The sequence below is a fragment of the Myotis yumanensis genome, unplaced genomic scaffold, assembly GCF_028538775.1.
Source record: "Myotis yumanensis isolate MYYU_CA2020_CCGP unplaced genomic scaffold, mMyoYum1.0.hap1 SCAF_11, whole genome shotgun sequence".
NCBI lineage: Eukaryota > Metazoa > Chordata > Mammalia > Chiroptera > Vespertilionidae > Myotis > Myotis yumanensis.
This window is the reverse complement of record NW_027223762.1, coordinates 53,035,919-53,061,438: the sequence shown is the minus strand read 5'-3', so window position 1 is coordinate 53,061,438 and position 25,520 is coordinate 53,035,919. Positions and strand designations below refer to the sequence as shown.

At 47.6% G+C, this 25,520-nt stretch overlaps 1 protein-coding gene across 3 annotated transcripts; it reads right to left on the bottom strand.

The window, feature by feature from the left end:
- Positions 1 to 1,637: 1,637 nt before the first annotated feature.
- Positions 1,638 to 25,483, bottom strand: ELMOD3 (ELMO domain containing 3). 3 transcript variants are annotated; one of them, XM_070429603.1, is made up of 12 exons: positions 25,318 to 25,483; positions 22,108 to 22,393; positions 18,929 to 19,006; positions 18,384 to 18,453; positions 15,027 to 15,095; positions 14,066 to 14,151; positions 12,414 to 12,537; positions 12,043 to 12,165; positions 8,990 to 9,120; positions 3,380 to 3,456; positions 2,955 to 3,082; positions 1,638 to 2,519 (listed from the first exon to the last, which is right to left on the bottom strand). In XM_070429603.1, exons 2-12 carry the CDS (start codon positions 22,159 to 22,161, stop codon positions 2,317 to 2,319), a joined length of 1,143 nt encoding a protein of 380 aa, XP_070285704.1. In that variant the 5' UTR covers positions 22,162 to 22,393; positions 25,318 to 25,483; the 3' UTR covers positions 1,638 to 2,316. The 3 variants fall into 3 exon arrangements, with proteins under 3 accessions (XP_070285704.1, XP_070285705.1, XP_070285706.1); XM_070429605.1 differs by lacking the exons at positions 1,638 to 2,519; positions 2,955 to 3,082 and adding an exon at positions 5,867 to 6,150; XM_070429604.1 differs by lacking the exons at positions 18,929 to 19,006; positions 22,108 to 22,393; positions 25,318 to 25,483 and adding an exon at positions 18,558 to 18,753.
- Between the last annotated feature and the right edge of the window lie 37 nt (positions 25,484 to 25,520).

Here is a 25,520-nt window from a genome sequence, read left to right as displayed (position 1 = left end):
AGAGAGCAGTGCCAGGGGGTGTTTTTTAAAGGGCACTACTCTGCTATCTTGACCGGAAGCTTCAGGGATGATTCTTAAAAGGGGGAGTTAGGGGCTGCACCAAACCTGTAGTTCTCACACCTTTAGGGTTGTGAAGCATATTAAGTCTCCCATGAAAGGCCTAGGCAGGCCTTTCCCTGCCAAAAACTGCAGATTAAGATTTTTGTATCTACTTTTTCATTTTTAAAGATTTTTATTTTTAATTCTCACCCAAGAATTTTTTTAATGGATTTTTAGAGAGAGTGGAAGAGAGAGGGAAGGACAAAAAGCAATATCAATGTGAGAGAAACACATCGATTGGTTGCCTCCTGCATGAGTCCTGACCAGGGCCTGGGCCAGGGAGGAGCCTGAAACTGAGGTACATGCCCTTGACCGGAATCGAACCTGAGACCCTTCGATCTGCAGGCCAACGCTCTATCCACTGAGCCAAACTGGCTAGGGCTTTGCATCCATCTACTTTCAGAGTTTTTAGAGACTAACACTGGTCCCCCCTCCCCCGGCACCACCCCCACTCCAAACAGTCCATCAACAGAGCTTGATCCCTGGACTGTGTTACTGCTGTGAGCACTCCGCTGTCTGGAGGGTGTTGCCCAGGGAGGGTGCGGGAAGGGGGCACCTGAGAGGCCCATTGGCTGGGCCCTGGCAGTGCTCAGACTGAGCATGCAGTCAGGTCTGCCCAGAAGCCTGGTCTCAGCGCAGGTGGAAGGAACCTGACACCGAAGTGGAGGCTGGGCTGCGGCCCTTCTGCATTCCCACCCACCCACCTCCCTGCATCTCTGCGGGTCAGCTAAGCCCGGACTGGAGGAAGGATTAGTTCCTGTCGGGCAAAGATGACAGGCACACTGCAGGGCCCATTGCCAGCCCCGCCCCCAGGGCATCCTGCTGACAAGTTCCCTTCCACCCTGGGGTGGCCATGTGTCAACCCCACCCCTGTGATGGCCCCACCTCCAGAGGGTCGGCCTTGGAGAGGCCTGCAGGGGCTAACAGGGTCTTCCACGCTCTACCTGAGGGAGGGCAGAGGACAGAGCAGTGTAGTGGGGCCCCCGCCCCAGGTCAGGATTCCCTGGCCTGGAGGCTGTTCTGTGAATGAAGGAACAGCCACCTTCCCCAGAAGCAAATGCAGGAAAAAACCAGTGTGGGCACTTCATACCAGTCCATCTTTTCTTGGTGTTAATCCTCACCTAAGGATATTTTTCCATTGATTTTTAGAGAGAGTGGGCGGGGGAGACACTGAGCAACATCGATGTGAGAGACACATCAATTGGTTGCCTCCTGCATGTACCCGACCAGGCCGGGGATTCAGCCCGCAACCCAGGTACGTGCCCTTGACCGGATTCAAACTCGGGACCCTTCAGTCCATGGGCCAATGCTCTATACAGTGAGCCAAACTGGCTAGGGCACACCAGTCAGTCTTACCTTGCCCACTGGTTAGAGTCTCTGGACCCAGAAGTGCAGGGTGGACGAACTCAGTGGGAGTTTGGTGAGGGCACAGTGCCCTTTCTGGGAGCCCTGGCCAGGGCCTTCACCCGGTAGGAGTGCCGGGCTCTAGCAGGGCTCAGGGAAGGCACAAGGCTTGTCTTGGAGGAAACATGGAAACCTTAACCCAGAACAATTCTTTTATTCAATAACTTCCGATTTCCTCCTTCCCCCAACCAGGCTAGAAAACCATCTGTGATGGGCACCGCACAACCTCCATGGGAAGCCCAGCTGGCAGGCAGCTAGGATGGGCAGCAATGGAGACTTGGCCAGAGGCCCTGCTCTGTACCGTAAACAGCGGGGAGGAGAGGAGATGGGACAGATGGGAGGCCAGAAGCCCCAGAGGGGTTCTTCTACTAGCCTGGTGGATGGAGGAGAGGAGGGCGGGCCCAGCTGTGGCCTCAGGCGTCTTGCTCTTGTTCATGCTGCCCCCTGTTGGCTGCTGCCACTGCCACCTCCCTTCATATTCTAACTAGACACTCTATGTGCCTGTCTGGTCCCTGTCCTATGGCCACCAGGGGTCTGAAAGCCCTACCTGGGGGCGTGTGGAACATCCTGGTGGGGCTCTCCCACCTCACGATCCATTCACTCTCACTGAGATGACCTGGAACCCAACTCAGATGACAGCAAAGGATGCAGATCTGTACGGAGTGCGTCAAGTCTGACTGCCCCTGTGTCCCAATAGGAGGAGGGTCCTTGGCTTCCCCGACCAGGCCTGGGAGCTTCCACATCCCTTCTGCTGAGATGGGAAGGGGCGTGGTCCAGCCAGGTGTTCCTGATGTGGTTTGCCTCCCTCGGCGGTCAGACTGGCCACGTGCCTTCGGATGAGTGTGGTGGCAGGTCACACACGCCTGTGAAAGTGAGGTCCTTGGAGTGAGGGGCTGGTGCCCCACGGCACTTCTGTGCTCCCAGCAAGGAGGTCTGTCCCTTCGATACTCCAGCCAAGTAGATCTCCAGGGTCTTGAGCAGCCGCCGTGGGCTCTTCTTGGCCAACACTTCCAAGTCTGGAACAGAGAACATTGGGAACAAAAGGCTTGAGGGGGCTTTGGATGCACAGTCCAGGGCCCAGCAGCTCTAGGGAGTACCCCCAGCCCGGGTCCTATGGAGAGAGGTGAAAGAGACCTCTAAGATGGGGAGCTCACCACGGAGGGAGATCAAGGGACCACAGGGTCCACAGGGACCATACACTCTACCTTGCCCAGGATAACTGCAACTGTGAATAGTCAGTCCACTGTCGGACCCAGCTTTTGATTCAGAAAATATCACCACAGGTAGAAGGGCAGAAAGGGAGGAGGGGGTGGCAGAGAAGGGAGAGCTAGCAGGCTCCAGAGGGTGGGCTGGAAGGGAACTGCAGCCAAGCCCAGTCTAGTCACCACCCTGAGGTCCCTAAGCCTGGGACGCCCTGGAAGAGGTAGGTCTCCCCAGAAGAAAGAGCACACCTTTGAGGACAAAGCCCGAGTCTGCGATGGTCTTCTGCTGCGTCTTCCAGACATGAGCGAGGTGGAGGAAAGTGGCAGCATAGAAGCTGTTCACCACTGGGATCACCTTCTGCTGCCGATTACACTCCCTGCAGGAAGGGAGGTGATGGACAAAGGCTGGCCCCTGGGTGCCCTTCCCCACTACCCTCCTGGGGAGCCATTCCCCAGGCAGCCTTCACACCTGAGCTCAGGGTTGGGGAGGGGCTGGCAGATGGGCACTGGTGCACATGGACGTTGCCTAGTACCCCCAGAAGCCAGCAGGTGAGGAAGGAAGCTGGGGAGAATGAGGCAGGGAGGGAGGGAACCAGGCTCTGCTGGGTCCTTCTCATCAGCCGGTGGGGTCGAGGGGGCGGGGGGGGGGGGGGGTGAGCAGTGGGAGGACTCACCTGGAGAGACACTCCTCTCTCAAGGCCTGGATTGCGATGCGGGTGATATTCACAGACATCAAACAGAAGGGGAATTGCTGGAATGGGAGTGGTACCAGGTCAGTGGCAACCCAGGTCTTGCCTTCTGTGTTTCCCGTCTCCCACACCCAGCCTGGCCTGCAGGCAATAACAGTTGCAGCCCAGAGGCAGCAGCGATGTTATGGCTGCTTCCACTTAGTTTTCACAGTGATCTTCCCATCTTACAGATGAAGATACTGAAGCTTCATGAAATACCTTAAGGCAGCGGAGCCAGGATTCTAACTGGGTTAATTCACTCCAATCTGGTTTGCATAACCCCTGGGAGAGCTCTCCCACCTCTTCAACATCCCAACCCATGAGCTCTCTTTGGCCTTCACCAGACCTACCCATGTGCTGCCAGGGACCACGTCACCCCTGGGGTTAGGATGAACATGAGAGACTGAGGCCCAGGTACCTAACTAACTATACAGGTTCTTAAAGTCTCTTCCCTTTTAAGGGTTTCTGGTTATTTGCTCAGAGCACTTCATCCAAAATCAGACAGAGAGGGTGCAAGTACGTAGAAAGTCAGCTTTGACTTGCTGGACACCCCATCTCTCAGGAGCAGAGGCCTGAGCATTCCCGAGAGGCGGCATGGACTCCCACCAGCACTTCACCAGGGTGGGCCTCAGAATGCCCTGCCCACCTCAAAGCTTTATTTTTAGAGGAGCAAATTCCTTTCTATTTAATAAACCAAACCAAACCAAAACAAAACACACACAAAAAAACACACAAAAGCAAAAGCAAATGAAAAACATTTTGCAGGGGATTTGCAAATGTTACATGTTAGTTTTCATTGTTGCACGTACACAAGGGCATCCACTGAGGATAGATCAGTGCATTCCGTAGTTTAGAACAAGTCACAGTCTATTTATCCCATCTACTTCCCCTGAGAAAAAAACTCATTACATTATGATATACGGTGCTGTCCAGTGTGGTAGCAACTAACCACAGGCACCTATTTAAATTTAAATTCAAAATTAAATAAAATCTAAAATGCAACACTTTTTTAGCTCATCCTAGCGTGATTCCAAGTGCTCAGTAGCGACATGTGCTCAGCTGCTGTAGTGGACAATGCAGATCTAGAAGGTTCTATTGGACATCACTGCCTGACCTGTAGAGGGTCTCCTGGCCCCACCCAGCTTCTTCTCAGGGTCTTCCATGACACCTGGGTCCCAGATCTTGGCCTGGCCACCTGCTAGCTGTGTGTCCTCATTAAAGCCACCCAAACGTTGAGACTCAGCTTTCCTATCTCTCAAAATAAAAAGGGAAATGCACTTTGAGTCAACACAGCGGCCTGAGACTGCTGTCCTTAGAAAGGCCTGCATACAAGGTTAGCCCTTGGCTGGCATCTGGGCGCTTGGGTTGAGAGAGACGCCCGCCATTCCCTCACGATGACTCACTGTGTAAACTGTGCAAATAATATGGTTTATGTTACACACCTGCTTCCCCTGTGACTCTGGGATTCTGATCTGTGCTACAGATGGGGCCTGCATGGCTACCGCCCAATAAAAACCTTAGATACTGACTTTCTAATGAGCTCCCCTGGTTGGCACCATTTTATTTGCTGGAGGAATTACGCGTGTCCTGTGTGACTCCACTGGGAGAGGACTCTTGGAAGCCTGCACCTGGTTTCCTATGGATTTTGTCCCATGCGTTTCTTCCGCGGCTGATTTTGCTCTGGTTCAACTAAACCATGGCTGTGCCTCTCTGCCAAGTCCCGTGAACCCTCCAGTGAATCACAGAACCTGGAGGCTCCTGGGGACCCTGCCCAAGTGCCATGCTGGGTGGAGTCAAGACACTAATCATTACAAAAATTCTACGAGATGGGTTTCATTATCCACAGTTGACATTTTCTATTATCCCACAACCTACCTCACAGAGTTGCTCTAAGGAGTTATTTAGATCTCATATGCAAAATACTAAGTACAGCATCAGTCTAAGTAGGTGCTAACAAATGTTCATAATTATTATTTTAGCCTCGATGTGTGACTGAGGTAGCAGCAGTGCATTTATACCTTCTTTCTTCTTTTTTTTTTTAAATCCTCACCTGAGGATATGCTTTTATTGATTTTTAGAAAGGAAGAGAGGGAGAAAGAGAAACATCAATGTGAAAAACATCGATCAATTGCTTCCAGTACACACACTGACCAGGAATCAAACATGCAACCTAGGTATGTGCCCTGACTGGGAATCGAACCCACAACCTTTTGGTGTATGAGAAAACACTCCAACCGAGTCAGCTGGACAGGGGGTTATACCTTCTTGTACTGCATATTCAATTATATATACTTGCATAATATCACCCCTTCCCTTAATTTTTTTCAGTCTAAGATAAATATGGGAACAAGAATATGGTAGCAACATAATTAAGAGAAGATTTAAACCTAGTGTTAATTCACGCTCAGGAACATTCATTTAAAGCTCACTTACTAAAAAGCAGTTTTCACTGGAATTCAGATCTCAATGTCTCCGTTCCTTCAGTAGTTCTTTTGGATCTGAAAAGTGTTCCTTTGAGCTAAAATACGACAGTGAGGCTGTGTTGAGGGAACTAGCAGACAGCAGAGGAAACCAGATCTGGGCATTTTTGGGTTTCTATTTAAAGTTTCACTTCTCTTCATGCTTAGACACCTTTGAGAACTGAACAGGAAGCCCAGATGGTCTTCAGTGGCTACGGCTGACATGGCCCCCCCTGGAGCTTCCAATCCCGTAGTTCTCTAAAATCAATAAAAACATATTAAAAAAAAAAGCCAGCCCTAGCCAGTTTGGCTCAGTGGATCGAGTGCCGGCCTGTGGACTGAAGGGTCCCAGGTTCGATTCCGGCCAAGGGCACATGCTCAGGTTGCAGATCCGATCCCCAGTGTGGGGCATGCAGGAGGCAGCTGATCAATGATTCTCTCATCATGGATGTTTCTATCTCACTCTCCCTCTTCCTTCCTCTCTGAAATCAATAAAAAATATATTTTTTTAAAAAAAGCTAGATGGGATCTTAGAATTATTTAGGCCAAACCTTATCTATAATAATCTATAATAATAAACGCATAATATGCAAATTGACTGAACAACCGAACAGCAGAACGACCGTCTGGACGACCTTCTGGACGACCACACTATGACACGCACTGGCACCAGGCCAGCCAAGGCAGGTGCAATGCGATTGGAGGGGGGCCCCTGCCATCACCCCACAATTGCCCCAGGTGACCCTCTGTAGGGAGATCGATGGGGGGGCTCTGCGATTGATCTTCCCAAAGAAGGAGGCCCAAGCCACCCTCTGCACTGCGACTAATCACAGAGCCCCGGCCGGGTGGGTGGGGCCTCTCTCTTTGGGCTAATCCATCTGGGGACCCCCGCGATAGATTGCCCCACAGAGGGAGGCCCAGGCCACTGGCCAGTGACGCTGTGGCGGGTGTGCAGGGCAGCCAGCAACCACCCTGCAGAGGGAAGCCCAGGCCAGCCAAGCAATGGGACCTCACACCTGTGGCCCACAGAGGGAGGTGACTGGTAGCATGGGAGGGGGTGGGCAGCGCTGCACAGATGGCAAGCAGTGGCAGCGGCGGGGGTGGGGCAGGCTGCCGACAGCCAGGGGAAGGAAAGCCCAATAGGCCTGCCCAGGCCTAGGGACCCTATTGGAGGGGTCCCAGATTGCGAGAGTGTGCAGGCTGGGCTGACGACACCCCCACCCCCACCCCCGTGCACAATTTTGTGCACTGGGCCTCTAGTTATTTCATAAAAGAGCAAACAGAGGTTCAGAGACTTGCCTCAAATCACAGCTAAATAATAATACTGCAGATGGAACTAGCATCTAGCTTCCTGACATCTACACCAGCCCTCTTTTTTTATTAAGCTGCTGTTCCTGTGGAATAAATATAAATCCCCAGTAAATGCCACAAAGGCCAGCAAGCGATATACCTCAAGACCAGATACTCATGAAGTCCCACTCTTGCCTCCTCCAGTGTTTCCTGGAATAGACAGGCATACGTAAAGCCTTAAGATATAATGAGTGTGCCCAGCTGGGTGGGTCAGTGGTTGAGCATCAACCTATGAACCAGGAAGTCACAGTTTGATTCCTGGTCAGAGCACATGCCCGAGTTGAGGTCCTGATCCCCAGTAGTGGGCGTGCAGGAGGCAGCTGATCAATGATTGTCTCTCATCATTGATGTTTCTATCTCTCTCTCCCTCTTCCTTCCCCTCTGAAATCAATAAAAATAAATTTTAAAAAAAGATTGAATGAGTATTTTCCCCCAAAAGATATAGAGACATATAATAAACATTAGAAATTAAAAACTGCCCAGATGGCAGGAACTGTATGATTATTTGTTTTATATTCAAGTTTTGGATTCAAAGGTATCGACCTTACTAATAGTTGTGTGTGTGTGTGTGTACATTTATGCACACAGCAACTCACACAGATATGTATTTGGTTGATTTAAAAAACATGACATATTATATATTACACATAAGATGTAAGAAATCTATTTTCACTCATGGAAATCAAAAGTTACTTTAAAAAATAGTTTATTGCCAAAACCGGTTTGGCTCAGTGGATAGAGCGTCAGCCTGCGGACTGAAGGGTCCCAGGTTCGATTCTGGTCAAGGGCATGTACCTGGGTTGCGGGCACATCCCCAGTAGGAGATGTGCAAGAGGCAGCTTATTGATGTTTCTCTCTCATCGATGTTTCTAACTCTCTATCTCTCTCCCTTCCTCTCTGTAAAAAGTCAATAAAATATATTTTAAAAAAATAGTTTATTGATTTTTAGAGAGAGAGGAAGGGAGAAGAGAAAAACATCAATGTGAGAGCATGACATCGATCAGCCGCCTCCCTCATGCCATGTACTAGAGACTGAGCCTGCAACTCCCAACCCGGCACATGCCCTGACCGGGAACCAAACCAGCAACTTTCAGGGCACAGGATGACACCCAACCAACTGAACCACATTGGCCAGGGCCAAAACTGACTTTGATAACCCTCACTAACTGACTAATGTGCTGGGTACTTTACATAGCTTATCTGCAACTTAGAATAATTTTACAGGGTTGGAATTATGTTCACATGTTACAAAGGAAAAGACTAAGGTCCTGAGAATTAGGATTAACATGGCCAATACTCTTTGCAACTCAGGCCTGCCCAACTCTAGCCTTCTAAGATAAAATGATCTGATTAACATACTGCAGGTCTGATCTTCAGCCACTGATTCTCAGGCACCTTCAGACTCAGGGATTTCCCTGGGAGGGTGGTGAGTCACTTAGTGCTTTAGTACATTATCTCCTTTAATTTTTCCGACTACCCCGCTGAGGTTTCCATGATTTCCATTCTACAGATGAGGAAACTGAGGCTCTGGGGAATTGAGGCAATGCTTGAGACTCATGCTAATGAGTGCTAGAGCTCAGATCCCGGCACTGACAGGGGAAGACCAATCCTGGTTTGCCCCAGTTGTCCTAAGAGCCCTCAGCAATGAGAGAGATTTACCTGGGAGGCCCGCCTGGCTGCTCAAAGAGCCCTGAGCCCAGGTCCTAGCTCCACAGCCCTCTCTGCTGGCTTCCCACCAAAGCCCCACCTGGATATGGTGATGAGACAGGCGGAAAATCTCCTGGGCCATCAGCAAGGTCTTTGAGTCCATCACCAGGTACAGCAGATGCAGGAGGGCAAGGAAGCCCGCTCCTCTAAGGTCTGTGGCTGGATTTGCTCCTATAGCAGAAACCAGGAGGAAGTTGAGGGTGATGAGAGCAATACTTAATGAAATGCCTGCTGCCAGGAGCATCAATGACTTAGTTATAGACCAAGTGGAGAGCCTAGACTCTAACAAGACACCCCTTAGCAGGGCAGTCAGAGAAGTGGGACTTCATCCCTTCCTGGTGCTAAGGAGCCCCCTCACTCTGGTGGCACTGGAAGTGAAGTGGACGTCAGTGGAGGCCACACGGGAACAGTAATGAGGCACCTCTGCCCTTCCCAGCCAGTGGTACCAGTGGAGGTTAAGTGGTAACTGGGTTCCCACCCCATCTGACAGTAATGAGGTCACAGCCTCCTCCCCCCATTGGCTCAGTATCAGAGGAGGCCTGCTAAAATAGAAGACTTAAAGAAGACCCAGAGTCTCATTACACAATACCCAAAATGTTCGGGACACAATAAAAAAATCATTTGTTGCACAAAGAAAATCACAATTTGGATGAGAAAAGGCAATCACTAAATAGCAACACCAGATAAAGGTTTTTAAGCAGCTGCTATAGGCAGAATAATGGCCCCTCCAAAACTGTCCCTGTCCTAATCCCCACAACCTATGTATATGTAATGTTGTGGGTCAAGGAGGAATTAAGATTGCAGGTAGAATTAAGGTTGCTCATTAGCAGATAAGAAAATTACCCTGAATTATCTTGAAGGGCCCAATGTAAAAAGTGAAAGAGGGAGGCAGAAACATAGTCAGAAAAAGATGTGAGAATAGAATCGGGCTCAGAGAGATGCTATGAAGGAGGAGTGCAGGCAGCCTCTAGAACAGTGGTTCTCAACCTGTGGGTCGCAACCCCTTTGGGGGTTGAACGACCCTTTCACAGGGGTCACCTAAGACCATCAGAAAACACATATATATATAATTACATATTGTTTTTGTGATTAATCACTATGCTTTAATTATGTTCAATTTGTAACAATGAAAATACATCTTGCATATCAGATTTTTACATGACGATTCATAACAGTAGCAACGAAAACAATTTTATGGTTGGGGGTCACCACAACATGAGGAACTGTATTAAAGGGTCGTGGCATTAGGAAGGTTGAGAACCACTGCTCTAGAAGGTGAAAAAGACAAGGAAACAGAGTCTCTCCTGAAGCCCCCAAAAGAGTGCAGCTCTGCTGTCACCTTGATCTTACCCCAGTGAGACCTGGTTCAGATTTCCGAACGATAGAACTCCCATATTTGTGTTGTTATAGCTACTAAACCTTTGATAAGCAATTACTAACATACTTAGAAAAGAAATGAAAGTCTCGGTAAAGAAATATAACTAAAATAAAAAACCCATTGGATGGGCTCTACAGCAGAATAGCTTATAACAGGAAAAGAATCAGTGACCTTGAAGATGGAACAATTTAAATTACAAAATCTGAACAACGAGGGGAAAAACAAAACAAAATGAGGAGCACTTCAGAGATCCATGAGCTATAGACAGAGCCTGTGGAGCAGTAACAAAAGACCTAGCATTTGTGCCATCAGAGTCCCACAGGAGAGGACAAAGTGTGGGGCTGAAAAAAGTACTCAAAAGTAATAATGAGTGGATATTTATCAAATTTGGCAAAAGACATAAAACCTACAGATCCAAGAAGCTGAGTAAACCCCAAATGGAATAAGATATCCACACCAAGACACCTCATAATCAAAACGCTACAAACTAAAGACCAAAAAATAAGAATCTGGAAAACAGAGAGAGAGAAAAACAACCCCTTAACTATCGGGGAGAAATAATTCAAATGACAGTAGCTTGCTGGCTGGTGTTGCTCAGTGAACTGAACTAGGAGGTCATGGCTCAATTCCTGGTCAGGGAACATGCCCGGGTTGCAGGCTTGATACCCAGTAGGGGGCCTGAAGGAGGTAGCAGATGGATGATTCTCTTTCATCACTGATATTTCTCTCTCTCTCTCCCTCTCCCTTCTTCTTTCTGAAATCAATAAAAACATATCTTTAAAAATGACAGCGTTTTCTCATCAGAAACCATGAAGCCCAAAAGGCAGTAGCACATTTATCAAGTGCTGAAAAAGAACTGTCAACATGGAATTCAATATCCAGGAAAATTACCCTTCAGGAGTAAAGGGGAAATCAAGTCATTCTCAGATGACTTGTTTCTCTCATTGTTCAGATTGGGTAAGAGAATTTATCACCTGTAGACCTAGATAAGAAAATGCCTAAAGGATGTTTTGAAACAGAAATGAAATGATAAAAGGAATCGTGGAATATCAGAAAGGAAAAAAGAACAATGGAAAAGTAAATACAATGGATTTTGCTTCTCCTCTTGAGATTCTTAAGTTGACAGTTGAAACAAAAATCAAACACTCATATGATTTTCAGTGTTTATAGAGGAAATATTTAAGACAATTATACATGAGGGAGGATGGACTTAAACACGTTGTCAATATCAACAGACTGTCAATTAATTATGGGTATATAAAGTTTCCTTTTAAAATTAAGATTTTTTCCTATTCTACACAAGTGTTAATTTGGTATGATTTTGAAAAAAGAGTAGCACAATCCAAAAGCAGGTGAAATAATTTTGTTTCACTCAAAATAAAATAAAATAAAACAAACTTTTCATCAATATTAGTGGCAAAGAGGAAAAAGAAAAAAACAGATTCCAAATCATAGCACTCAGTGGTTTCCACCCCAGAGTGTTTGACGATGGTCTGCACGGCCACGAGTGAGCGTTTCTCCTGCCACTCTCTTCTCACGTCAGCCACGCTGTTTCTCTAACAGAGGCAAGCAACCTTCATGCCAGGGCCTTTGCATTTGCTCTACCCTCTTCCTGGAAGACTTTCCCAGATACTGCTCCGCATGGTGCTGGTCTTTCTCTCTAGTTCTGGAATCAGGGGTCCAAGAAAAGAAGATGAACCATTCCTCTCTCTTACCCTGAAAGCCCAGATCTTCCCAGTGATCACCGTGGAGGGCACAGTCAAACTTGGAGCCGGTCAGCTTCTTATAGATGGTCTTGAGGACTCGGCCATGTGTTGGGTCTCGGCTATCCAGGCCACCTGCCCCAAAACACACCCATGTTTCTGTTGGATTGCCCTTCAAGGGAAGACCAAGTGCTTCTCAAGATAGATCCAGACTGTACTCAAGACACCCTGTTCTCCCAGACTTTTACCTCTCAGTCCCTGCTCCCCACGTCAACATGGAAAATGCAAGACCCTTGGGTGAGGCTTAGTCACAGGGTGGGCAAGCAGTGCTCTCTGCCTGACCTCATGCAGCACCTGCTCTGTGGCAGCACCAGTGCACTCACACTGAGCAATGGTCAGGACCAAGTCCCTTTCTTCACGGAGGCCCTGGTGGAGCTTTGGAGGCCCGAAGAGGCAGTGCCGGAGGGCGGCAAGCCCAGTCCTTCGAATTGTTGGCTGGATTCTTTTCTGGGGAGAAAGTTGCAGATAATGGGTAGCATGCTAGGTCCACCCACTTTCATGAACTTATCATTAGGCTGAGCACAGGGACTGTTCTTGCAGAAAGACATAGTTCCCCCAAGTAAGTGGCTGGTCTTTCCCCCAGGGAAAGGGGGCAGACGCTGTGAAGCATCTGTGGGATCTCTGGAGACAGGCTCTCCCAGCTCTTAAGTCCTTTGTAAATAGAGAGACATGTCCCCAAGCATTATCAGTCGTGTACATTTGGTCCTTCGGGCTCTTCCAGAACTAGCTATTCCATTGACTGTCAAGGAGGCTGGCTGTGGGGACTCCCCCAGGTGGTCTCAGAAACACCAGACCAGGTTTCCTAGCAGGGCTGCTTCTGCATAGCCTTTGTATGCCTGCCTCTGTCTCTCTCCATAAAGGACGTAATTTATAAAGTCTAGCACCACTCTCAAATTCCAGGATGAGACAGCCAGTGGGGACAGAAGTTGAGTGGAGACTTTTCTGGAGCTGGATACCTCTGAGGGGAGCTAAAGCCTTCTGCTACCACCACAACCAGCACTTCCTAAACCAGGTCATGCTGACTTCTCATTGCTCAGGGCCACTGCCAGGAACTTAGAACAAACTGATCTGGGTAGCTTCTGGCAACCTGATTCCTATCTTTGCAGCCTCTCTATTGAGCCAGGTTTTAGGTACAAGATCTGAAATCACATTCCTCTAAACTTACTACTGGTCACTCAAGATGCCCCAGAAAGCTTGCCAGCTTTTATTCTCAATACTAGAGGCCCAGTGCACGAAATTTCATGCACTGTGGGGGTGGGGGTGTCCCTCAGCCCGGCCTGCGCCCTCTCGCAGTCTAGGACCCCCTGCGCCCTCTTGCAGTCTAGGACCACTGCTGCGCTTAACAGCCATGAGTCTGGCTTTTGGCTGAGCAGCGCTCCCCTGTGGGAGTGCACTGACCACCAGGGGGAAGCTCCTGGTGGGGGAAGCTCCTGGTGGGGGAAGCGTTGAGCATCTGCCCCTGGTGGTCAGTGTGCGTCATAGCGACCGGTCGTTCCACTGTTCAGTAGATATGCATATTACCTTTTATTATACAGGATTCTTTCTTTTTCCAATCTTACATATTTTTAAAATTCCCAGATAGCTTCTAATACCTTGAGAGAATGGAAGATTTTCCTACATTAGCCATTAATTACTCAGCTCTGGACAGGCTGCCTTGCTTCCTCAAGGAACTACCTAGCACTTGATTCCAGACCTCCCATCGCTAAGAGGGAAGAGCAGGGAGCAGCTACATGGACCTCTGTATGACAGGGCCACCGGAGCTCTGGGGCACAGGTCCAGAAAGGCCACTGGGGCCCTGCATGCAACAAGGGTCTTTGGCAGCCACGACCCTGTACCCCAAGATCTTTCTAGGTGAGATAGGACCCTCAACTAGAAGCTTCCATCTGCTTGCCCAGTGCCCTGTCCTGGTGGGATAGAAACCTGGCTCCTGGGAAGAAGTGCTTTGCTGGAGATCCCAAACGTCCCTATGTCATACCTTGAAGGAGGAGAGGTCCATGGTCTGGAAATGCTGCAGGGCCTCACTGAAGGAGATCAGCTGCGCAGGCTGGTCTGTCTGGCTTCCTGTGGCCAAAGGGAAGAGGCAGAAACCCCAGGTTTGTAACAGTAGTCAGTGTCAGCAGCCATTCACTGAGGCCTTCCAGTTGTCACCTCTAAGCTCAGATTCCAGCTGTAAACATCAGACACCCAAAGCTGCTGGATCAATTTCCCTTCCACACCAGGCTGGTCAGAGGCTTGCAAGCGATCTATGCTGTGAGTAGGGATACATCTGCCCCTCAGGGCTTCCTAAATTCCACTCATCTGGGAGGGAGTGTCACTGACTGGAGTAGGTACACACATAAGAGTGTGCCACAGTTTTGCTTAGGGGTATTTCCTAATTCCTACTTTGACCCTTCTCACACCCTACATATGAATGGCCCTCTCTCCATCCTTTGTTCCAGTCCACAGGGAATTAACTTGCCAGTTAACAGTAACGTCTCTCCCATATGGTCCTAGTGCTGCTGTCCTGGAGCTCTCAGAAAGAGATGAGAGACGATTTTTACCAAGCTCAGAGCCTTCCAGCAGATGGCTTCAGCCCCACTCCAGGGATTTCCTTATACAGTGAACAACCTGCTCAGCCTTATGCAGGGGCCCCAGCTGCCCGCCTCCATCCTGCCGCTAACCTCATCTCCCTACAGAAGCTGACCATGCCAAGGTCCTCCCTGACTTCTCTCAGGGCTGGGTAGATGGCAGCCCTTTCCCCATGGCATTCATTCCCATTTCTCCCAGAAAGTCGTCTTTAGATTTGCAAAGAGTTTTTATTCTATTGCACACAGCCAAAATAGGACCATTCAGGAACTGTCTCCTAATCTCAGAGTCACAGAAACATTAGCCTCATGTGTGGACAGTGACTTTACCAGCAGCAGATTGTGTGGCAATAGTGCTATTCTTGCAGTTACCTGTCTCTGGCTGGATGTTCTGCACGGCTTCCCATTCTTCCTGGGCTCTGAGCACCTCGGGGCTCACAACTGCAACGGTAAGAAAAGGAGACCCTCTGAGCTCGGGGTGGTCTGGATCACCGTCAGCCCCCAGCCTTGGGTCCTGTTGCCCTCAGATACCCTCTTTACGAGGCTGCCAGGGTGAGCTTTCAGAAAGGCAGGTCTGACGTCCCACCCTGGCTCCCCTGGTCAAAACCCTCCAGGGATCCTCCATAACTCTCCAGGTAAAACTCAACTCTTTAGCATAGCATCTAAGTACTCTCACAATCTGAACCTTCTGTACCTAACTCTGCTGTAGGACGTAAAGGATAGCTAAAGTTTCTCTATACTTCCCACCTTCAGTGCCGTGGCACAGACTGCTCTCCCTCTGCCGATAGTCAGCAAGCCCCGCCAATTGCAACCCCTTCTGGTGTAACTCCTTCTCATCCTTCAGTTAATTCTGATTATCACCCTCACCTGGATGCCTTATCAGTGTGGGACCATCTTTCCCACTGCACTGGGAGCTACATGAGAGTGGGGCTCTCCAGAACCTAGTACAGTGCCTGACACATAACATGTGCTCAATACTTGATGAATGAATAAAGCATGATAAGAGGGGGGAAAAGGAGAAGAAAAAAACCCAGCAGGATAGGCTCTCTATAGCCACTACATGGCCCTTTTCTCCAAACCACAGCTGCCACTCTCTGGCCCAAATTGCTAGTAGCATCCTGTCACTGGTTTTTCCCATTTGCTATGGAGGACATCAACAAATAGTGGAAAGGATGAAGAGACTTCAGTTAAATACCAAAAACTGTGATCCCTCCAGCCTCAGTGGTAAAAGCAGTTTAGGACAATTCCTCTCTGCCTTGAACTCATGGCTGAGGACATCACGTGACAAACTGTTTTGAAAGTATACTTGCAAATTAAATAAAATTCTATCAAGAACTCAAAACACTAGTGGATAATGAGGAAGAGCAAGCGGCTGGGAAGCGGTAGCAGATGGTTGCTAAAAGCACACTCTAGTGGTTCTTAATCTTGGCTGCACATTAGAATCACCTGGGAATCTTTTTAAAATCCTGATTTCTGGGCCCCATCCTCCGGAAATTCTGTTTCTTTGTTATGGGTTGGGGCCACAACATTAGTAACAAAGAAAGAGAATTTCCGGAGGATGGGGCCCAGAAATCAGGATTTTAAAAAGATTCCCAGGTGATTCTAATGTGCAGCCAAGGTTGAGAACCACCGCTCTAGAGCCTGTTGCTGGTGAACAGTTCATCTCCACCACTTATTAGCTGTTCTTTGGGCCAATTACTTAACCATTGGTAATCACTCATGGGACTATGGGGATGATGTAACTCTTCGACCTCTTCGGGGAATATGTGGCCCAAAGGTAAGTGCTCAATACATGTTAGCTAATGTTATGGACACAGTCGTGGGCTTGGGACCAGCAGGGCAGTGAAGTGGTGGCAGACGAGATAGGTCCGGGGTCCTGAATGTCTGGAACTCTGGGAAACTCAATCTTGCCAGTCCCAAACTCTGGGTGGGGCAGCAGACACAGAACCTCAGGGCTTCCAAGTTGGATAACTTCAACAGAATACAGAATACTCGACCATGGACGGTAAAAAACAAACAAAAAACCCCCTTCGCCCTGGCTGGTTTGCTCAATGGTTAGGGAACCAGCCTATGCACCAAAGGGTTGCAGGTTCAATTCCTAGTCAAGGGCACATACCTAGGTTGTAAATGGGTGTGTCTCTTGCACATCTATGTCTCTCTCCCTTCCTCCCTCCCTTCCACTCTCTCTAAAAATCATTGGGAAACATATCCTCTGGTGAGGATTAACAAAAAACAACAACCCCACAAAAAAGTGTGGGGCAAAAGTAGGTTTATAATTCTAAGTATGCAAAACAAAGTTTATACTTGTATTATTATTTATCAACTAGAGGCCCGGTGCATGGATTTGTGCACCAGCGGGCCCCTCGGCCTGGCCTGCAGGGATTGGGCCAAAATCGGCTCTCTGACATCCCCCGAGGGGTCCCAGATTGCAAGCGGGCACAGACAGGCCAGGCCGAGGGATCTCTTCGTGCCCTCCTCCCTCTGAAATTCATCAGTCTGTTCCATGTTTCCATGCCTGTGGTTTCTGCTCCTGTATTAAATGTCTGCCCCCTGGTGGCCAGTGCACATCATAGCTACCAGCCAGTTGGCTAGTCGCTTAGGCTTTTATATATATAGACTAGAGGCCCAGTGTACGAAATTCGTGCATGAGTAGGGCCCCTAGGCCTGGCTGGCGATCAGGGCCGATTGGGGCCTGCCGGCTGCCAGCCAGGGCCTCCCTTCGTTCCACACCACCTCCTGGTGGTCAGCACACGTCATAGCGAGCAATCAAACTCCTGGTCTCCCGGTTGAACTCCCGAGGGGACAATATGCATATTAGGCTTTTATATATATAGATTATTGTATTATTTTCCATACGAACAACTGTAAACTTACTTTTGCCCACCCAGTAATGTAGGAAAGAACCATGTAAAGCAGATAAAATAGGATGCTTTTTCAAAGTCCTTTTGCATATACTGTCTTATTTCATTATCATACTATCCTTTTTTAAAAAATATATTTTATTGATTTTTTACAGAGAGGAAGGGAGAGGGATAGAGAGTTAGAAACATCAATGAGAGAGAAACATCGATCAGCTGCCTCTTGCACACTCCCTACTGGGGATGTGCCCGTAACCAAGGTACATGCCCTTGGCCGGAATCGAACCTGGGATCCTTAAGACTGCAGGCCGACACTCTATCCACTGAGCCAAACCAGTCAGGGCCGTAATATCCTTTTGACCATAAAGGAGGTTTTAATATTTCTACTGTAGACACAGAGATTATATGATTTGCCCAAAGGCACATAGTCAGTCACTAGCAGGGCTATTGGGGCTAGATTATAACTCAGATCTTGTGACTCCTCCAGTGTTGATTCTAATTTTCCTTTAATAATGATAAATCTGGCCGAAATCGGTTTGGCTCAGTGGATAGAGCGTCGGCCTGCGGACTGAAGGGTCCCAGGCTCGATTCCGGTCAAGGGCATGTACCTGGGTTGCGGGCACGTCCCCAGTGGGAGATGTGCAGGAGGCAGCTGATCGATGTTTCTCTCCCATCGATGTTTCTAACTATCTATCTCTCTCCCTTCCTCTCTGTAAAAAAAATCAATAAAATATATTTAAAAAAAAAATAATGATAAATCTGCAAAATTCTGTAGGACAAGTAGTGAGAAATTCAGATGATGAAAAGCAGATCCATGGGCAGCTCTGACTTGGGCCCCACCCAGGCTCCAAGGGCCCTGAAGGGGACTTACCACCTGGCGCCCATCCATTAGCTTCTGTTGTCAGGGCCCGGAGGAGGCTGTGGTTCTTCAACTCCGAGATCTGCAGGGCAGTGATCTTTAGTGTAAGGGTAGATTGATGTCTCCCCAACCCCACCCATGGTACTGAATATCCTTGAAACTGGAGGCCAGAAGGAGCTAGTCTACCTTGATGGGTTCATTAAAGCCAATCTTAAAGAGAGGCACCTGGAAAGCTCCAACTCTGATGCACAAGTTGAGTGATGTGGGGACGTGTATGCCTTCCATGAATAGTAAACAACCAAAATCCACACAATTCAATGAGACTGTGGTGAGCCTTTGGTATTCCCGTTGCACTTTACATTTTGCTTCACTAGAGCAATTATCTTACTAGACAGAGGTTGTTTTTGCTTGTTTGTGCCCCACACCTCTTCCCCTCAGTATGAGCTCCTGGAGGGCAGGGTCTATGCCATCCTGTGTCATGGGTTCCTGGCACCACCTAAAGGCATGCAACCAACACTTGTATTGGCTGGAGGTACTAAAGTGTGTGCAATATGTACAGGAATTCCTCTGAAAGCCAGAAGAGCACTGCTGTCCTTGTCGTTTGGTGGAGAGTTCCCAGCAGACACACTTTCGACCTGAAAGACAAACCAGAGTCACTCTCCCAGGCACATGTCAGCCCCAAAGATGACAGCTTAAATGTCACACCTTTTCCCACCCCACACACACACACACACACACACACACACACGAACTCCTAAGAAGTTAACTATAAGAAATACTATAAGGGAAAGCTTCTGTTTAATCTAGTGTTAAGGAAAACTGCGAAAAGCTGAGTTAATGTTATCTCAAAAATGTTACACAGATTTCCTGGATCTGTTAAAGGTCTCTGAGTAAGTGAAGTTCAGTGAGGCAGTTCCCTCACTTTTGGCCTTTCCGCTCAGCCAAACCTGTCCCCTATGAGAGCTTAAAAAAACACACCTGACAAACTTTTTGCAACTCATACCACCCATATAGCACTAATTTACCCAATATGTTAAAAATTAGTTCTAAAACCAATAAGGAAAAATAACCCAAACCAGTAGAAAAACAGGCATAGATATGGCTGCTTTACACAAAAAGAAACACAAATAGTTCTTAAACATATGAAAAGATGCTCTACCTTACGAGAAATGTAAAATAAAACTACTCTGAAATAACATTTTTCACTTAGTGTATTATCAAACACCAAATACTGGAGAGTAAATTGTTCCCACTTCTACAGCTTGACAATACCTGACAAAATTATACATGCTTTGTACATTCTGGACCTGCAATTGCATTCTAGGATTCATAACAGATATACTCATCCATGTGCAAAATAAAACGCTTACGGTGTCATTCACTGTAGCACTGCTTATAATAGTAAAAGGGTAAAAAAAGTAAATGTTCACTAATGAACTAACAAATTAAAGCATATTCACTCGATGATAGCTTGTTATACACATAAAGAATAAGAAGAAAGTGCTTTATGGACAATATGGGACAATCTTCATGACATATTAAGTGAAAAAGCAAAGGACAGATTATACACTGTTTTACTATTTATATTTAAAAATAATACATAATCATATTTGCTTGTCTGCAGAGACTATTTCCAGAAGTGGAAAGTTTGCCTCCAACAGAAAAACTGGTGGCCAGGGGACAAGGGTAGAAGGCAATTTTTAAAATATATATATTTTTATTGATTTCAGAGAGGAAGGGAGAGGGAGAAAGTGATAGAAACATCAATGATGAGAGAGAATCATTGATCGGCTGCCTCCTGCACCACCCCTATTGGGAATCGAGCCCATAACCTGGGCATGTGCCCTTGACCGGAATCGAACCCAGAACCCTCCAGTTCACAGGCTGACATTCTATCCACTGAGCCAAACCAGCTAGGGCGGCAATTTTTTGTTGTTGTTGTTGTTAATCCTTACCCAAGGATATTTTTCCATTGATTTTTTGAGAGTGGAAAGGAGGAGGAGAGACAGAGAGAAACATCAATGTGAGAGAGACACATCAATTGGTTGCCTCCCGCATATGTGCCCTGATCAGGGCCAGGGATCAAGCCACAACTGGTATGTGCCCTTGACTGGAATTGAACCTGGGACCCTTCAGTCCACAGGCTGACACTCTATCCACTGAGCCAAATCAGCTAGGACTAGCAGGCAATTTTTTCATAGCATATACTCTATATGTTTTGAATTTTGAATTATGTGAATGGATTATTTTCTGTAGAATAAATAAAAAATAATAATCAAAGGAAAATGATTAATAAAGGAATCACTGCTGAAGTCAAAGCCCTATAAACCTAGATTATCCCATTACTCTAATTCAGGGGTCCTCAAACTACGGCCCTCGGGCCACATGCGGCCCGCCGAAAACATTTATCCGGCCCGCTAGGTGTTTTTGCCGCCGCTGCCTGTCCTGCTTAGCAGCCGACTCATCCCGGGCCCGCAGTGCGCATGTGTGGAATGTCTGAGGGACAATGAACTGGCCCCCTGTTTAAAAAGTTTGAGGACCTCTGCTCTAATCCCTCCTTCCTATTTTTGCTAATACTCCTTAAAATCAGATTTGATTTTTTTTATCCCTGGGAGATGAGAATGGACGCCCTAACACACCACAACTGAGCCAACTCCTTCATAACTGGCCTCTTGATGCCTAAGTACTAGTATTTCCCACATCAATCCAATGAACATACTATTGCAATTACTCTCACTTCTATTTCTGTCTGGGGTCATGTGATTTTCCTCTAGAATACACACCTACCTCCAACTTCTCTGTGTCCTCTATTCCCTTCAAAATCAGTTCTACCTCCTAAAGGTGGCCTACCTTACCAACTGGGGCTACAATGGCATCTCACTTATCTTAAGTCCAAAAGCCACAGGTTTCTCTGCCAAGGCCTGTCTCCCCAATCAGAATCTGTTGCTTTGAGCCTAAGGACCTTCTCTTATACTTCTTTTATGTTTCCCATACTCATTCACATAGTACTAGGCACAAAATATGTTATCAAAAATATTTGGTGATTCACCATGCTGAACAACTCCCTGCAGGGGTCTGTGTACTCAGGATTCATTTCATCCTTCCTTCCCCCCTCCAGTTCAGTCCCCTCCAGTGTCCAAAGACTTCCCTTTGGGAATACAGTTCACCTGTCTTAATTCAGTGAAGGCAACCATCAAAGCAAAAAGGCCTTGTCCTAGTTCCAACCAGGGAATCCTACAGGCTCCACTTAGGAATACATTTTTTGGTCAGAGCACATACAAGAATTAACCAATGAATGCATAAGTAAGTGGAACAAGAAATCAATCTCCATTTCTTTCTCTTTTCCTGCCTCTAAGAATACATTTCTAGGCAAGGTAGTGGGAAAGATAAGACTTGCACAGAGATAGGTCACACTGAACCAAGAGTCCTGAGGATAATCAGGCCGAATCAATGAGATACAAATCAATGAAATATAAATGTCTAGGAAGATTCCTAACTGAAGTTCTCCTACCAAGCAAATCCAAACTCAAATCCCATAACCCACTAAGAAAATAAGATCTCAGGAAAGGCAACCGACCCAGAGGTGAATAGAAGCTTCTTCTAATAGAACAAAGAGAACGATTATGAGGGTTTTTCCTACACATAAAGTTCCACATTCTCTTGATACATGCTTTTATTACTATTAATGACATATCCCACACCAAATGTTTCCCCCAAAACAGAAGTGCTTGCTTACCTGTCCATCTCTGAATTCTTTCTCATTGTGGAAAGAGCAAGATTTTTCATTCATGACTCAAAATCATTTGTTCAAGTGAGCTTTGTCCTTGGGCTCAGAAAGGAGTTTATGAAGGTCTGAGATTAGAAGCTATGGGGAGAGCCAGAGATCCAACTGCTCTACCTTTGCCTTCCTTTTTGGCAGTCATTCAGACTTAGAGCAAGAAAACAGTCCCTATGTGCCATCACCAGGGTGTAGGTTTCTGTGAGTACTGAAAGAAGTCCCTGAGGTCTTTGAGGCCTCAGCCCTGTTAAAAAAAAAAAAAATAATTAAAGAAAACTGGTTTCATCATTCAGTTATGCTTCTGTTGAGAAAAACTGACTTTAAAAAATCTGTTAATTTCTTTTTAAATATTTTTCATTTTTTAAATAGATTTTTATTGATTTCAGAGAGGGAGAAAGATAGAAACATCAATGATGAGAAAAAAAATCATTGATCGCTGCCTCCTGCATGCCCCACACCGGGGATCGAGCCCACAACTCGGGTATGTGCTGTGATCAGAAATCAAACCGAGACCTCCTGGTTCATAGGTCCATGCTCAACCACTGAGCCATGCCAGCTGGGTTGTAAATTTATTCGTAATAAATGAGCTGCCTTAGCCAAATGCCTACCTCTTACTACCCATTCCACTGGATGGAAAGAAGGGGACCCTGCAGGAGTCTAAGGGCTGGGTTCTCAGAATCCAGAAGGTAGCAGCACCACTGTAAGTGGTGGCGTTCTGTTTCTGACAGTGAAGTTAATGGGATCTAGGGAAGTTTATCAAAGAGGTGAGGCTAATGGGTGGCATCTTGAAGGGTGGTCTTAGCTGACGTGCTCAGGCTTGGGTCTAGGGCAGGGGTGGGCAAACTTTTTGACTCGAGGGCCACAATGGGTTCTTAAACTGGACCAGAGGGCCGGAACAAAAGCATGGATGGAGTGTTTGTGTGAACTAATATAAATTCAAAGTAAACATCATTACATAAAAGGGTACGGTCTTTTTTTTTTTAGTTTTATTCATTTCAAACGGGCCGGATCTGGCCCGCGGGCCGTAGTTTGCCCATGGCTGGTCTAGGGGCTTATAAGATCTGGTTCCTGTGATGGTAGAAACTTAAAATGCAACACAATGCTAACCTTCAGTTGTCACCAATACTGCACATGTTGCAGCTGCTTAGCCAGTTTGGCTAACTCAGTCTTTCATTCTACATCATCTTTGGAAGAGGGCTGGACAGGCTCATACTTCCATCACAGGGGAACTGGACCCATGGATACATCTCAACAAAAAGCCAGATCAGCCCTGGCTGGTGTGGCTCAGTTGGTTGAGCGTCATCCCATGCACCAAGAAGTTGCCAGTTCAATTCCCAGTTAAGGCACATGCCCAGAGCTGCTGGCTTGATCCCCAGTAGTGGGCGTGCAGGAGGCAGCCAATGGATGTTTCTCTCTTTCTCCCTCTCTAAAATCAATAAAAACATACTTAAAAAAACACACAAACCCTGCCTTTGATCCACGCTTCATATCATCTTCCTCCTTCTGTATTAAAAAAAAAAGCCAAAAGCCAGATCATAATGGACAGATGGCTCACACACAACTGCCCGTCATACTTCACAGACTCCAGTGTCTAAGGAAGGAGGGCCTCATCCCTAGGTCAGCCCTCCTCTGTGGGAATATAACTTGGATTCCCTAAGAACTGGCTGCCAGTAACAAACAGGACTCTTTGTTGGGGTAGGACACACTGATTCCCACCCAAGGAGCAGGAATACCTCCTGGCTCCTGGGCTGGGCATGGGGCTCACTGTAATTTAGAAGATAGGGTAGTGCCCCTTACTCATGGCACCTCGGGAACCAGCTCCCTCTCACTATGTCCTCTGGGGCCTCAGCATCTGCTTCCCTTTCCCCTCTCCTCCTTGACCTCCATGACAGCGGCTGACAAAACACTCCTACATCGGCCAGCCTCGGAAGGTGAGAGGCAGGCATGGTGACAGCAATCTCAGGAAGGCCCTTCTGTTACCCAGCGTGAAATGAGCCAGGCAGGGTAGAAGCGTGAGCAGCTTCACACGCCTGCTAGGGCCTGGGTTCTGGCTGGAGCACTGCTGGGGGCTTCACTAAGGGCAGTTACTATCTTATCAGAGAAAGAAAGGAGCAAACTGTCAAACACACTGAGAACTCTTAGTTCTTAAGTCACGCCCACCTCTATTAGGCAAGTTCCTTAGAGCTGGACCTGAGGAAATGGCCTTCCTTTAAAAAAAATATATATATATATATTTTTTTTTCTCTCTCTTCCTCTCTGAAATCAATAACTTATATGTTATATAAATATATAAATTATAGATTTATATATAAATATATATCATTCATATATATGTTATATATACAATTCATTGATTTCAATAAATTATGTTATATATATAGATTGTATAGTTATTGATTTATATATATAAATTATATATATTGTATATATCACTTATATATAATTTATATATTATATAATTTATATATATAACATATATATAAATATATAATTTATTTATATATATATATATATAAATTGTATATATAATTTATTAATTTCAGAGAGGAAGAGAGAGAGAGAAACATCAAGGATGGGAATTATTGATCGCTGCCCCCTGCACACCCCACTGGGGCTCAAGCCCGCAATCCGCATGTGCCCTGACCGGAACCCAACCGTGACCTCCTGGTTCCAGGCAAGACGGATCCTTTTTCAATGAAGTATTGATGGTGCATCGCTTTAGAGAAGGGGCTTCATTCGGGTTTGACTTTCTAACTGCTTGGAGCATAAACTCTCTGAATAGGAATTTAACTTAGAAACGGGGTCCACGCCTCAAACACAAACGCGCGCACCGGTCCGGCAGCGCTCCGGTCCTCTCCTCGGGCGCATCGCTGGGCGCCCCCGTCGCGCCCCGGTCCCCTGGCTGCCCCCACGGAGGGAGGTGCCGCGGGACCAGCCGGAGGCCGGGGGCGCCCGCAGGCCCCGCCCACGGCAACGCCATCCCCCGGGGGCGCCGCGGCCATAACCAGGGGCCAGTCTGGGGCGCTAGGGGGCCAGGCGCTCGCCGGCGGCGGGGCGCAGATCCCAAGAGAGACCTCCGTCCAGCCAGGCAGCCGGCCGCGGCCCGGCGGGAGCGGGTTCCGCACCGACGCGCTCTCTCCGGCGGGGAAATGGAGCGAAGCGACTTGCCTCAGGTCCTCGGCCGAGCGCGGACCGGAGCCCAAGTCTCCGGCGTCCCAGTCGGGGCTCTCTCTCAGGCCTGCACCTCTCAGCCTCGCCTCGCCCCGGGACCATCCCTGGCGCCCCACATCCCCGCCTGAAGACCCCCGGGCTGGCCCGACGCGCTCCCGAAGCTTCCCCACCGCCGCCGCTGCCGCCGCCGCCGCGGGCCC